General features: G+C 40.0%; 1 protein-coding gene across 6 annotated transcripts in view; it reads right to left on the bottom strand.

The window, feature by feature from the left end:
* The window catches only part of MON2 (MON2 regulator of endosome-to-Golgi trafficking), a 100,761-nt gene extending 93,463 nt beyond the window's left edge, over positions 1-7,298 (bottom strand). For all 6 annotated transcript variants that reach the window (XM_086748548.1, XM_086748541.1, XM_086748514.1 and 3 more), the window contains exon 1: positions 7,061-7,298. In XM_086748548.1, coding sequence (XP_086604674.1) covers positions 7,061-7,171 — 111 coding nt within the window. In that variant the 5' untranslated portion in view covers positions 7,172-7,298. The remainder of the gene's footprint in view (positions 1-7,060) is intronic.
* Between the last annotated feature and the right edge of the window lie 6,190 nt (positions 7,299-13,488).

The following is a 13,488-nucleotide window of genomic DNA, read 5'->3' as shown; positions in this document are numbered from 1 at the left end:
ACACTATATTTCATATATATAATATTAATACATATATTTTTATATATGTAGTGTGCAGATATCTTGAGAAAGCCCATGTCTACCATTAACGGATTTCTGAGTGATTTGTCAAGTACAACACAACTGCTTGTAAGTCACTGATATAGAGCACTTGAATTTTCACAACATACTTTTGTCACAGCAATCATCATTCTATATTAAAAAAAAAAACAAAACCAAAAACACACAACAGCCTGCTTCAGAGCTTTAGGAGATTTACGCTTGAAGATCAAACTAATTTCGCCTTCAGCGTGTTGATCAGAACAGATGGGACCAGAAACTCCTGAGTCTTTGCCACAAATACTATATTCAGAGTCACCCAGTCAGAGACAGCAATGCCTGTTTGCCTGCCACTTGGTAAAGAGAAACAACAGTGGACAGTTTGGGCACTAATTGAGAACTAGAGTCATCAAAAATTTCCAACTTTTGCGACAGGTTTCTTGTATAATCTTCAGGAAGCCATAGGAAGCAGATGGGGATTCAATGGGAGATTAAGATACACATATTTAAACATTTAGACTCCTATTACAATGGAGATTTAGTCTCTACTGAATGCCCCTTAATTCTTAAAGCCTCTCCTTAAGCTAATTCAGCTGATCTGCTAGTAGGGGCTCAGCTCTAAGCTTAGACCTCTGTATCCGATACAACTACATGCAGGCAGCAGACCTCTGTATCTGACACAACTAGATGTGCTTCTGGATCAGCTGCTGGAAGTCAAGGAAGAAATATTAACGTATCTCACGTGGTAAAGATACCTAATGTGTAGGTGACAGATTGAATCAATCCCCTGGCTACAAGATCATCTGAATAGCTATTTGGCTCTATTGACAGTATTTCTGTAACAAACTGAGCCTGCACAATCAATGAAGGGAACTTAGACACCCAAAGTTAGGCCCCTTAATCCTGCACTGAAGTCTAACTTGAAAAGTTCCAGATAGAGTGAGATACAGAGGTGTTTTTTCATTTATTAAATTGTAAGGTATTACATGATGAAGAAATTTGGTCTACATACACGATGTGAACCATTTTCGTATACGACATCTCTTATCAAAGTCTAAAATGATGACATGAAATTTAGGATTTATAATAAATCTTGAAGCTTTGAACACATGTGAATAGACGGCAGTCCCCTAGGAACATAACAGCATACTTTTAAAAATACAATTTTGGAAAAAAAAAAAAAAACCTTATGTAAAAAAAAAAAAAGAAAAAAAAAAACCCCTAATCAATATTGAATAAAAACCACTGAAAATAATAATGGATTCCAAACATGAAGCTAGCAGACACGGCAATTGGTAAAGATCAGGAATTAAAAAAGGAACTATAGGAAATATTAGGGATCACCCGTTTCAAGTTACCAGCTCAGCTACAGGCTGGCAACTAAAGAATGCTACAGAATAATCTCCAGTCACATGCACAAAACACATGCTTCAGTGCAAGCTGCCTAATTATGGCAATATAGATTTTACAGAGCATCGTATGCACATTTCAAAACAATCCTCAAATTACTAGTTAAGTTAATGCCCATTAAAGAAAACAAAAAACTCTACAGTATTTGCATCCTTATGAATTAGTGTTGTGAAGACCTGAAAATTAACCAACCTGGAAAGTTTAGTGTGAGTTAAGTTCCCTGTGGGCTATAGTATCGCAATTATTTAATCCATTTTAATCAAAAAATAAAGAAGAAAACCCCAAAACTTGGTTACTCCTACAGAAAACGGTCTACTTACAAAGGTTTGTTCTTTGCCAGATTCACAAGAACAGCATCAATGGTTTCTGAGAGCTCTGCATTCAATGCTAGCAATACATCAAGTATGCTCAAATCATAACGCATTTCTGCATGTCATTTTCTTTCTTAGCCTACTCTGATTTGCATATTGCACTACATTCAATAAATTTTCTGAAATATTGTTATTGTTACAGAACAAACAGCTAATATTCACACATTTTTTAACTGTTCCTTCCAGTTGCATTAGGAATCCTAATGATCACTTCTACATTATAAACCTAATTCACTGATCTGTTTCTTTTTAAAATGTTTAAATTTTGCAATACATCCTCATATTTAATTTTACACAGCTAGCCAATGAAATAAGAGAGGTTCCCTAAATCTGTATTCTTTAACTTTTGCCCAAATAATTTTGTAAGGCTACTTGCCTACAATTGAGTTACTTGTAAAAGATGGAAAATAAGATTGCAAAATTAGATTCTATTATTTTTCCTAGATACAGCAAATTAATTTACAAGACAGTTTCAAAAATATGTCTGTATGCCAAAGGCATACACAACTCAATAAATAGTTAAACAAAAGCAATGCTGCTGTTTTAAACAAAGGTCTGGAAAAGAAACAGTACAGAGAGGCTACCAAAACCTATCTTTCAGGAGTCTCAAGAGAGCACTTCAACTGACCAAAGTATTCAAAGCTAAAACTGTGCTGCTTTTCCAGGCTGAGGTAAGTTGAACACTATTTCTTTCCAACCCTACTATTCCAAATCACTGCAGCAGCAAACATCCTAAAACACACAGACATCTGCAGTCCATGACACAACTGGTAAGCAGAGGGTACGCCCTGTCCCATCATGGGCATAAGCCAGACCGAGCTGATCCCGCCATGGGAGGATGCAGTCCCCATCTGTCCCGGCCCCGCCTGTGCTCTCCCTTCCTCTCTCCCGCCAGCACAAGCATGCCTGTAACTCTGCAGGGAGCTGCCTAAGAGGTAACTTTTTAATGTGTTTTTTTTAAGCTCTTTTAGCTTTTACCGCTATTTAAAAGTCAATTAAAAAAAAAAAACTGAGTCTACACAGAGACTACAAGCCTACTAAGAAAGCTGAGACTGTTGGACTGGATCTGTGTGAACAACAAGGAATTACATCCAACTGGAACTCAGGCTGAGAAGAACTTCTGGAGTATACTTATTTTCCCTTTTAACTCCATTAACTCCATTATTTCTGCTAATTATAAATATTTTGCCCTCATATTTCTAAGGTTTCTCAGGCAGTGAAATTATCTAACCAAATCAGGTGCAACTTACAGAACAATATTTTCGCTCAGTAATGAGAAATGGCGGGTAACCTATTTAGCACACTAAACTATTTTCAATTTTGTGACAAGACAAAATTCTTACTCCAGTCACTGAAGAGAGCACTGCCAGCTTCCCACATGGCCAGCACAGGATATCAAAACTTCAGTCACTAGCAGGTTAAAATAGTTTATAAAGCTCTATGCACGCGCCACCCAGTTCAGTCCACAGTTAGAAGCACTACAATGCACTCTAGTACAGAGCAAAGCTCAGAACCCATCATATTAAAAACAACAGAAAAATGACCAAGTGGTATTGCTTTCTAGGAGAAATGCCAGATTACTTAAGATAACATGAGTATGACTGATGCTTGTACCAAAGACTGCTTCCTCTTCCGTAATTCAAGCTCCAAAAGATATTGTTTAATTTATGCTTGCCGGGAGAGCTTCTATCACATCCCTGGTTGACGTCTGTTTTCCTAACTGTAAATATACTGTGAAAATACAAATGCATTTTTCAACAATGTCATTATTTGTCTCTCTAACAATATAAACAGTTTTGGCATATCACAGACATAACCACCAAGTCACTCCTTAGTCATAGTATAGTGCTTAGTCTGCTTCTGTAGTTGGTGCTGACCTGCAGAAGTATCAAACAGAAAAACCACCTGGCAACAAACAGACGTGGGTCTGGAGTCTAACAGCAACTGGTATTCCCTACACTCTTAAGAAAAATAAGTCTAGCACATTAGTTAATCCCCAAACATCTGCAGCAACACAATTTCAAACCCACAGATTCTTTCTGCAACTCCCATTCTCAATTTATTAAGCAGCACCACCTAGGAAAATCCTACTCAGGTATTACTTGTCACAGGGAGCAAAGATAAGGAACGGACTGCTTTGGGACCAAGAATACATTCTGTTATTTCTTAACTAAAAGCTCTAACTTAGGGAGAAGGAAATTTGCCACATATTTGTGTCATGAGTTTAACATTGGGAGAAACTCAGTAATTTCAATGTTTCTTAACAGATTATCAAAGAGTCAGTAAAACCTCAGAATCCACTGTTTTAAGTGACTGGACTTAAAACTATATGATTTCCACAGAAATGTGATCTACTAAGAAGACTTTAGACTCAAAAGTAACAGAAAAATATGAGATGAAAGTGCTTAAAACCATGAAGAGTTCAAGTTCCATTTCCAGTAAAGGTTTAAGACCTTACTTCCAGCTCGTAACTGAGGATAAGACCTAAATCCCATAGCTCGTTGTCCCCTTTTCTGCTGCATCCACCCCCCTCTCAAAAAAAAAAAAGAAAAAAAAAAAGGCATTAGTTTGTAAAAACATATGCACAAGAAAGATCTTTTAAAAGCGAAAACTAAAATTGTATTTAATTAAAAAAAAAATATGCTCTGTTTTTCTGATCATACCACTTTCTACACCTAACAGTATTGGTTATAAAAGGATTCGCTCAAACTCATCATTTGAGCAACAAGTAGAACTGAGGCCTACGCTACTACTTTTACCAGCAGCGAATCTATCTAAATTAATTTTGCAGAATTTTAACAGTACTAATACAAAAATAACAAGCTAGAATAGACAAAACAATTTTAGAAATGGTTGACGATAACAAATAGCCGTGAGCAAAATTTTAGATCACGACAGAAACTGGAAAGATTAGTAGAAGCAGTTTGCCTTCATAAAGTACCTCTCAAATCTAGCACCTACGATACAGCTCATTACTATTCATTTTGGACTGGGAGTTTTTCAATAGTATGATAAGTTTATTAAGTGACATGGAAGCGTATACATCAGCTGCAAGATAAACTCGTAAATTACATTGTACGTAGTAGTGCTGAGGAGAGTCTAGTTATATTAAAAGCAATAGTGAGATTATAAGTAGCAGGAATTTGTTTTAATAAGCCTGTGTTTAACCCTCGTTTAAAAAGCTGGTGCTGTTCCAAACCAGTAAGAACTTGCCTTTCCTCCGATCACTTCAAATCTAAGCATGATCAGACCAAATGCACATGAATAAAACACCCGTTTAACAGTTGAGATTTGACAGAAAAGGACACCCGTTCCCTTTAAAACAAGAACAAAAAGAACAGCTTCCAGAAGTGAGGAAGTAAAACCATTTCCTGCGACTGTATCACACATCCTACTGTAGGACTGCTCTCACCTCAGACCTCTCTGTAAGAGCCCACAACTGACAACAGAAAGAGTCTCACCTCTCTATAAGCACCTTCCCATACTATTCCACAAACCCACCCAAACTCCAGACAACCGTGAAAAACTTAAGTGTTTTTAATGAGGCTACCCAAATTGCTGTTGAGATGTAAAAGGGAACAACACAGAAGTCTGCTTACACAAGAATATGAAAAACATGCTGAACAAGCATCAAGAAGCACACATGTAGTACTTACCTACACAGCAAATACAATGAAGCACTACTAAAAATACTAGCTTAGGAATTACATTGCCCAACTCCTTTGTAGATCTCAAAGAAAGTAAACATTAAGACAGTGAGGAAACGTGTTCAGAGACCAAACAGCTTACTCAGAGTCACACAGTAACATACAGAGGAGAAAGTGGAAGCAGCCCCCTCACCTCCCTCCAAAACACACACACAGATTTCTGTTCAACTGACCACAACTTTTTCTTATTTACATGTGACCACATACAACGTCTCAGAACCATTCATAACTTTCTCTTCTGTTTCTGTGACCATGTACAATTTCTCAGACACGCTGGCATCCCTCTGCAACCCACAATGGTACATAACATGCTTTGCTAGAGTGTGTCACTTCATGCCTTTCAAAACAAGCACAGTCATTAGCTTCAATTCATCCGGTAAGGTGTGTAATACTTCATACAACATGAAATGTGCTATCGCTTAATTGGAACTGAAGTCATATTACACATGTAATTCCTTTATTCCAAACTGACAAAGTCTTTACCATATTGGTCCAGGTACTTTTCTGGTTTTCCAGCTTAAACTGAATTAATATGTTAGTATTTTCCCTCTTACTATTGTGTAGAAAAAAAAAATATTTTTAAAAATGGCAAGTAGCAAACTACTGACAGAGAAAAAGTTAAACTGACTGTGTAAACACACTAGAGAAACACACGGTTAAAATGTATACTTTGAATTAGAGAGGAAAATTCTGATTTGCCCTTCAATTAAAGTAACCCTGCTCACCAAGATTACTGAAGTTTCAGGCGGCAGAGAGCAAACTGAGGTTTGAAAAATAAAGCATGCAATCCTAGTAGCATGAATTTATCAATGGAATGTTTTAAAAGGAAGAAAAAAAAAAAAGTAATCTAAATTTCTGTGTCTCCCGAGCTTCCTTGGCTGTCACCACACCACTGGAAAGCCACGTAACAGACACAGGGGTGGGACAGCGAGAAATAACGCCCGCCGACTCGGGAGCTACACTTCAGAAAGCCCCCGCGTCCCTTGCAGGGCTGAGGGACAGACCCCCGCGGGGTCTGCGGGCCCCACGGCAGCCGGAACGGGGAGCGGTCCCGCCCCGGCGCGGGCTGAGCGGGGCCCACCGCCCGCCGGGGAGCCCCAAACCCGAGCCGGCCGCGGGCCAGCTTCGCGAGGAGAGACGCCGAGCCAAACTTTCTCCTTCTCTCCCGGGAGGGCGCTGGGTGTGAAGGGGCACTGCCCCATTTCGCCCCTATTCGCCGACGACGGGGGTACTCCAGCCCCACTGTCGGAGGTGAACGAGCCCGGCCCACCTCCTCCCTGTCGCAGCAACGCACTAACGTGTTTGTTCCCCCCACCCAGGGGCAAACACGACCGGCAAAGCGGCGTCTCGGCACGGACCGCGCTCGGCAGCCCGCGGCCATGAAGGACGGAGCTCAAGCGGGAGCGGCACCCGGCCGAGGGCGCGGGGGCACGGGCACCCCGGCCGCCTCCGCTCCGCCCGGGCCCCGCGGACAGAGACGCCCCGCCGGAGCAGCACCCGGCCCGGCCCGGCTCAGCTCAGCCCGCCCCTCACCTCCTTGACAGGGGGGAATTTTTTCCGGCACTCCAGGCTCAGGCCCCGCAGATCTCCCTGCATGTTTTCCAGCAGCTTCTTGACGGCTTCGGGGCTGCTGGTCCCGGACATGGCGACTCCGGGCCGGCCCCGGGCCGGGCGCTGTTCCGAGCGGGCAGGGGCAGCGCCTCTCCCTCCACGGCCCCGGCCGACACGTCTGCGCCCGACACCGGAACCTGTCACTCGCCTTCCCGGCCCCTTCCCTTCCTTTCCCTTCTCCGCGCCGCTGCCGCCACCGCTGCGCCCCCCCCCGCTCCCAGAATCCCGGGCGCTGCCAGCGCCGCGCGTCAGGCCGCTTCCGCACACACGGCCCGGGGGCGGGGAACGGGGCGGCACCCGGAGCCGGGCCGCTGCCGGGACCGTGCACCTTTCCGCGCTTTGTCGCTGAAACCGCGCCGGGGTGGCGGGGGACAGCGTGAAGGGGGAGGAGGCCGCGCTGGGGCCTGGGCCGCGGAGGCTGCCGCTGGTGGCGGAGAGGGGGCAAATGGCGGCGGTGGCGAAGGGTAGCTGGGAGGGGGTGGTGGAGGCAGCTGCCCAGCAGTGTCCCTCTGAAATCCAAAAGCTTTCCAACCAGCTGTTGTTAACCTGTTTCAAAAGGAGGGAACCGAACAACAAGCATGAGATCTTCAGCCCGTATCTGTTTCTTGTGGCAGTGGTCCCTGTGTAACTCCAGCCACAGCGAAGACTTCGCTCCCAGGCAGCCTGAGCTTCCTTCTGGAGGACGCTGTTCATCATCGAACAGTCAACATTTCACAAAGGTTTTGGTCTCCGTTGCAATAATTATTTATCCATATTCTGGTTGCTGTAAATCCTGTGCTGCGGTGGCTGCCTACCTGTAACGCAGCATGGTTCTGTTGCCCTTCCGTAAACCCAGGGATTTGGAAAACATTCTTGAGTTCCTACAGTCTGTAGTTTTTAAACTTGGGAATCTTGAACAAAAATAATGAAGAATCAGAACAGATAATAAATTTTTACTACCTTACTATTTAAAGTAATTTTATTTTAATGGCTTTTCTTCAGACTTTCCCGAAAGTCTTCAGTCTTATGCAGGGAATGTGCTAAGATTTCTTTTTATCTTTTTGTGTGTGTGTCTTGTAGTGAAAAAGGGAAAAGCACTTCTCATAAATTCGAGCGTTGCTACTTGTATATTGGAGTTCATTTACTGTGAGATAAATTGCAAATCATATGGTAAACAGGCTCGCACTTGCACAGCGTTGTACAGTGTAGCTATAGGCATACATCTCTAGGTGTGCTTTATGAGGCGAAAAATGCAGGATTGCTTTCTAAGTAATTTATTATTGTAAGATCTGGTTTTTTGCATCATTTTCAAATTACTGGCCATTAACTTGACATAACCAGATAAATGGATGTGAGTTTTTAAAACTGTGTGTAATACTGGTACAATGGAACCAGGTGGTCAAACTTTATGTGGCTTGAGACAAGGAATTAGGATTTCACCTGTGTGTTCAGTAGGATCAAACCCATGATTCTGTAACATAGTTACACTTTCAGAGTGCATTGGTCTGTGTATTCTCAAAAGCTTCTTATTTTTATATGCTTACTTAAAAACAAAACAAAACAAAACAACAAAAAAAAAACCCAAGTCTATAATCTTCAGTAGAACTATTTACATGCTTAAGCAATAAGTGTTTTCTGAAGATTTTTCCCATCTAAGTGCTTTGGTTCCGGGCTTCAATCCTGATGGCAATTCACAGACCAGTTCAAATACGGATGATGGATGGATGATTTGCTAGGACAATGAGTCAATTAATTATTGACTTTGCATAAGTATTTCTTAGGTAAGCTTTAATGATTTACTTCCTTTTTGTTGTTTGGATTTTTCCACCTGCTTAGTGTACATGGAGAGCTGTGGGCATATTGGTATTCCCTGAATCTACTTGTCTGCCTAACCTAAAATGATTGAAATTTCTTGTGGAATAAGGGTCAGTAAACTGTTCTATGACATTGCCTTTCTTACGAAAAGGGAGCAAGTATTTTGGGTAGAATTTGTCTGAATGTGACATCTTGAGTTAAAGCTGTCATTATCCCTGTAATCAAAATGAGGAAGATGAGGAAAACTGTCATATGGCCATATTTCCCTGTTAACAATGGGTAAGTAAGAAGAATTGAGATTAATCACATTTAAAACCAGCAAATTAGTATGTATTACATTGGATGTGCACACTGATTTTCTGCATATCTTACTGTTTTCTTTAACCAAACAAGAATGCTGTAAACATTCAGTTTGGACGGGGAGCTACTTTTATATTGGGAATGCTTGATAAGTTAACTTATGTGAAAGATAGGTGATGTTTTCTTTAATCAAAGCCATAGCAGTAATTTGTCTACCCTTCCTCACGGAGTAATGCCAACTTCTAAAGTAAAAGTACTGAGGAATTACTGTACTTGCGTAAAAATGACAGCTTGTTGTTGTATGATTTTTTTTTTTTTGTTAAGGATTGTGTAAAAAATTGTAAAAATACTTCAGAACAGTAATGATAAATATTTTTGAACATAAACTATTTTCTGTATTGTTTGTGTTGTAATATTTGATACTGTTTGTTTAAAGTGATAGTTTTTTGAGAAAAAAAAAGTGGATTATTTCATTATGTTAATTATTTTTATTGTATTAGCCTGTACCTGCTGATTATCCGTCTTTTCTTATACCAGGTGTGTACTGGCATAGAACTAGGAGCATGCTACAGACTTCCCATATTTATAACAGCTTGCTAGCAACCCTGCCACCTCTGTTAAGTGTAACATAGGAATTTTTTTTTAAAGCTGTTTCTGGCTGATGTTCCACCCTTTTCACTAACCTCAGTTTGCTCAGTGCTCTATTTTGTAAATCAGGAAAAAAATGACTGTATGCTACTTCTCTCATATGCACAAGATACTAACATTTTTGATTCTTAAAATAATTTTGTTTTCTAGTTACATTATAGAATCTTAGATTTATTAGTCTATTGAGATACATTAAAAAAAAATTACTGCGGCTCTTTAGTTGTCTGTTACGATGCCTGGTTTTTAGCTTTCAGTCACCCACTGTCCTCTCTGCACATTAAGAGCACCCTTCTTTAGCTGTGTCAGACAAAATTGGACGTACAATTGTAATAGTACCAAACTCACAGTACTGGAATACAAAAATTAATCTTAGAATACTGTAACAATGTACTCTATTGGGAATTTCGACTGCTACTAAAATTGAGACTATTATAACTTTTTATTATCACATATTTTCTGTTTATACATTGTGATGCTTTTTGAATCAAGTGAAGCACTTTTGAATTTTGTGAGATCTGCTTTCAGGATCTTAGGAAATTTGGTATAAAATTACTTTAATAAGCAATATTTCTACTAATTAATAGGGTTTTTTTAGATCAGGTGCAGTCTCCTGTGTCCCTTCTCTGAAGGTTATTCTGTGTTTGATATTTAAATCTCAGTGGCTTAGTTTAAAATTTGTTCTATTTGTGTATTTATCATACATATCTTTTCAGCTACCAGCTTTGACACTCAGTCTGCTCAGCATTGCCAGACAGATAACAGCAAGATCGCTCAGGGGTTTGGAAATGAATCGTACGAGTGGTTGCAGAACTGAAAAATCTTTCAGATCTGCTGAATACCAGAATTAGGAACTATACATGGCCTGAATCTTGAGCGCATCTCGGAAACACAAGATAATCTTTCTCACTCTTTTGATGTACGCCTTTTGTAAATGCAAAAGATTCATTAGTTAAGCTAAACCAGAGCAGTTAAACTCTTTAAACTAGTCAAGATCCTTTTAAGTGACACTTATTTGAATGTGAATGTGACTTAATGTAGTTCCATTTCATTGCAGTAGATACTATTGCACATATCCCTAACCTTGTGTAAAAGTGATTGCCTAGTTTTTGATATGTTTTAAAAGCCTCAGTTTCTTTTCAGGTTGCTTTTGAGTGAGGAAGTGGAGCAGTGCATGTGGACATCTCTGAGGGCATGTTTTTGACTAGCAAGCTAAAAATGCTAGTTAGCTGTTACCTTGGTATTGCACTGCCATTATTATATTGTTGTTTGCTTTGTTATTAAATTATATGTTATTTTGTCATGGGCAGTGGATGATTGAAATCATTCCATGTAGCTTATTGCCCTAATTGCCAACAAAAATGCTCATGAGACCTATTGTGATTCATTAAATTACCTCTTGGAATCAGTGTTCATGTTCATTCCAAATGATGCCCATCAGTCCTTTTGATTCAATTAACCATGGGATAGCACTTGGCTGTATTAATTTCAGGTGTTTACTCCTAGTCAGTCGAGCCTGATAGATGTATGCGGAAACAGACTTTGAATATGGGAACAGGGTTCTGTCACCACATTATACGGAGGCAAAACTATCAGATTTCGCTGCGGCAATGAGCTGGTTTCATATTAACAGGGAGAATCATGGCTTTTCCTCTGAGTTTGCCTTACTAACACTCCTGTATACTTTTGTAACTGATGTGAATCTATGCATAGTAACAGTACTAAACAAACTTCTGGATGTGAAATACCATCAGTTGTGTGGTCATATAAAGGTGTTCGTAGGCATCACTGGTGGTTTTTTTCCACTGCAGGGTTAAGTCATGATGGAGAGAACTTTGCCTCATAGTGGATTGAACATAGATACTGATATCAACAGGCAAAGTTAAATTTTAAATTAGAAGTAGGGATGGATTAATAGGAAATACTTCCTGTAGTTCTTTATAAAAGCCTATGCATTGTATTGGTCTGTGTAAGCACAAAGAAGCCCTATACACATGCGAACACCTCAAAAGCTCATTCTTAAATTAAGGATACAAGAAATCAGGCAAGAGAATATTTCTGTTGTGGCCATAAATGTGTTACAATCAGAGGTAATAACCTTCCCTCTAGTACCTGTTAAGATTTTTTTTTAGTGGAGTTGAAGGGAAGCCCTTGTTCCTTTAGGACATGGCTGCATGAGGAAGTCAGATCTACCAGCAAATTGAAAAATATTTTTTTTTTCAGTGTGAGTTCCTCTGCTTGCAAACTTAGCTTATGTTACTTTTTGCATAGGTGTGATCATGTACTTACATGTTAGTACACATTTTGTTTGCATATTTGCACATTTTATTTTGTTTAGTCAACTAAAGGAGCAATCTCAACTGCTGTCTGTCAGTGAATCGTCCTCTTTGTATTAGCAAACTATCAATGATTATGTCACACTATCTTTAAGGTCACTGAAAAAAATTTCAAGTAGCAATGCCCAAGATGTCAGGCCTATGACAGGTATTAGATACTCAGCAACGATTCCCTATTAAGTTACAGTACAGTCACTTCAGGGCCTACACACAAATCTCTCAACCAGAGGCTTAGAAGCTTCCATGACTCCTCTGTAACCAGGCAGCAAAGATGTTTTTCCATTTTTCCTGCTTGAATCTTGTCCAAACCAATTCTCAAAGCAATGGGTTGTTGTGGTTTTTTTTTTTTTTTTTTCATCACCCTTTTGAATACTGGTAATTGAATCAGCTGAACCTGTTAACATCTTTTCTGAGGAAGAACTGCTGCCCATTGCTTGAATTAATTTATTGCAGTCTTAGAGCTAGCAGTGTAACAACAGACAGATACATGATATTCACAAAATCTTATCAGCAGCTCCCATACCCGTCATACTTAAAACTGGGCATGAGTCAGGACAGATTAAATAACCTTTCCAGCTCACACAGGCAGTACGTGTCTGGCCTGGGAAACAAACCTTGCTCTGTGCATTAAACTGAATCTGTCTTTCATTCCCTTACACAATACATACTATTTGTTAGATAACGGAATTATTATCTATTCAGGCAACACCTGTGAATTTTCCCTGCGTGGTATGTAACACAGTCCATTCATGATACCTTTTTTTTTTCTGCCAAGTGTAGAAAATACAGCAGCCATGATGGAGATTTTGGTTGACAGTTGTTTACGTTGCAAAACCCCATGCTGACCATCCTTGCTGCCATCCTAACAATCAGCACAGCATGAGGTAATGGGCAGAGGATGAAGAAACTTCAGCAATGTTGCACTTCTGAGCACAATTTACTGCAATCTTCATGTCCGTTCTTACAGATTTTGGTTCAGAAGGAAAGGCATAGATGTGTTGAAGCAAAAGAATTGTGATTCTAGGCAACGTTATTTGGTCCAGAGTTCTTGCAGTGGACAGTGGATCAGCTGCACTCGTGGGAGAAGTCTTTTCCTGAGTATCTCATTCTGACTGTGGGATGCATAATGTAAAAATGCCCATCAGGAATGTCAGAAATATGTGTGGTGCTGCAGTCTGTTTATCTTGCTGCTCTCTCATCTGTTTGCCAAAAAAACTCCCTACATCTTTTTTAATAATTTCCTTTTTATCTCTTTGTCAGCTTGTATAAAAATTA

The sequence above is a fragment of the Chlamydotis macqueenii genome, chromosome 1, assembly GCF_036417535.1.
Source record: "Chlamydotis macqueenii isolate bChlMac1 chromosome 1, bChlMac1.mat, whole genome shotgun sequence".
Taxonomy (NCBI): Eukaryota; Metazoa; Chordata; class Aves; order Otidiformes; family Otididae; genus Chlamydotis; species Chlamydotis macqueenii.
This window is presented reverse-complemented; position numbering and strand designations above follow the sequence as displayed.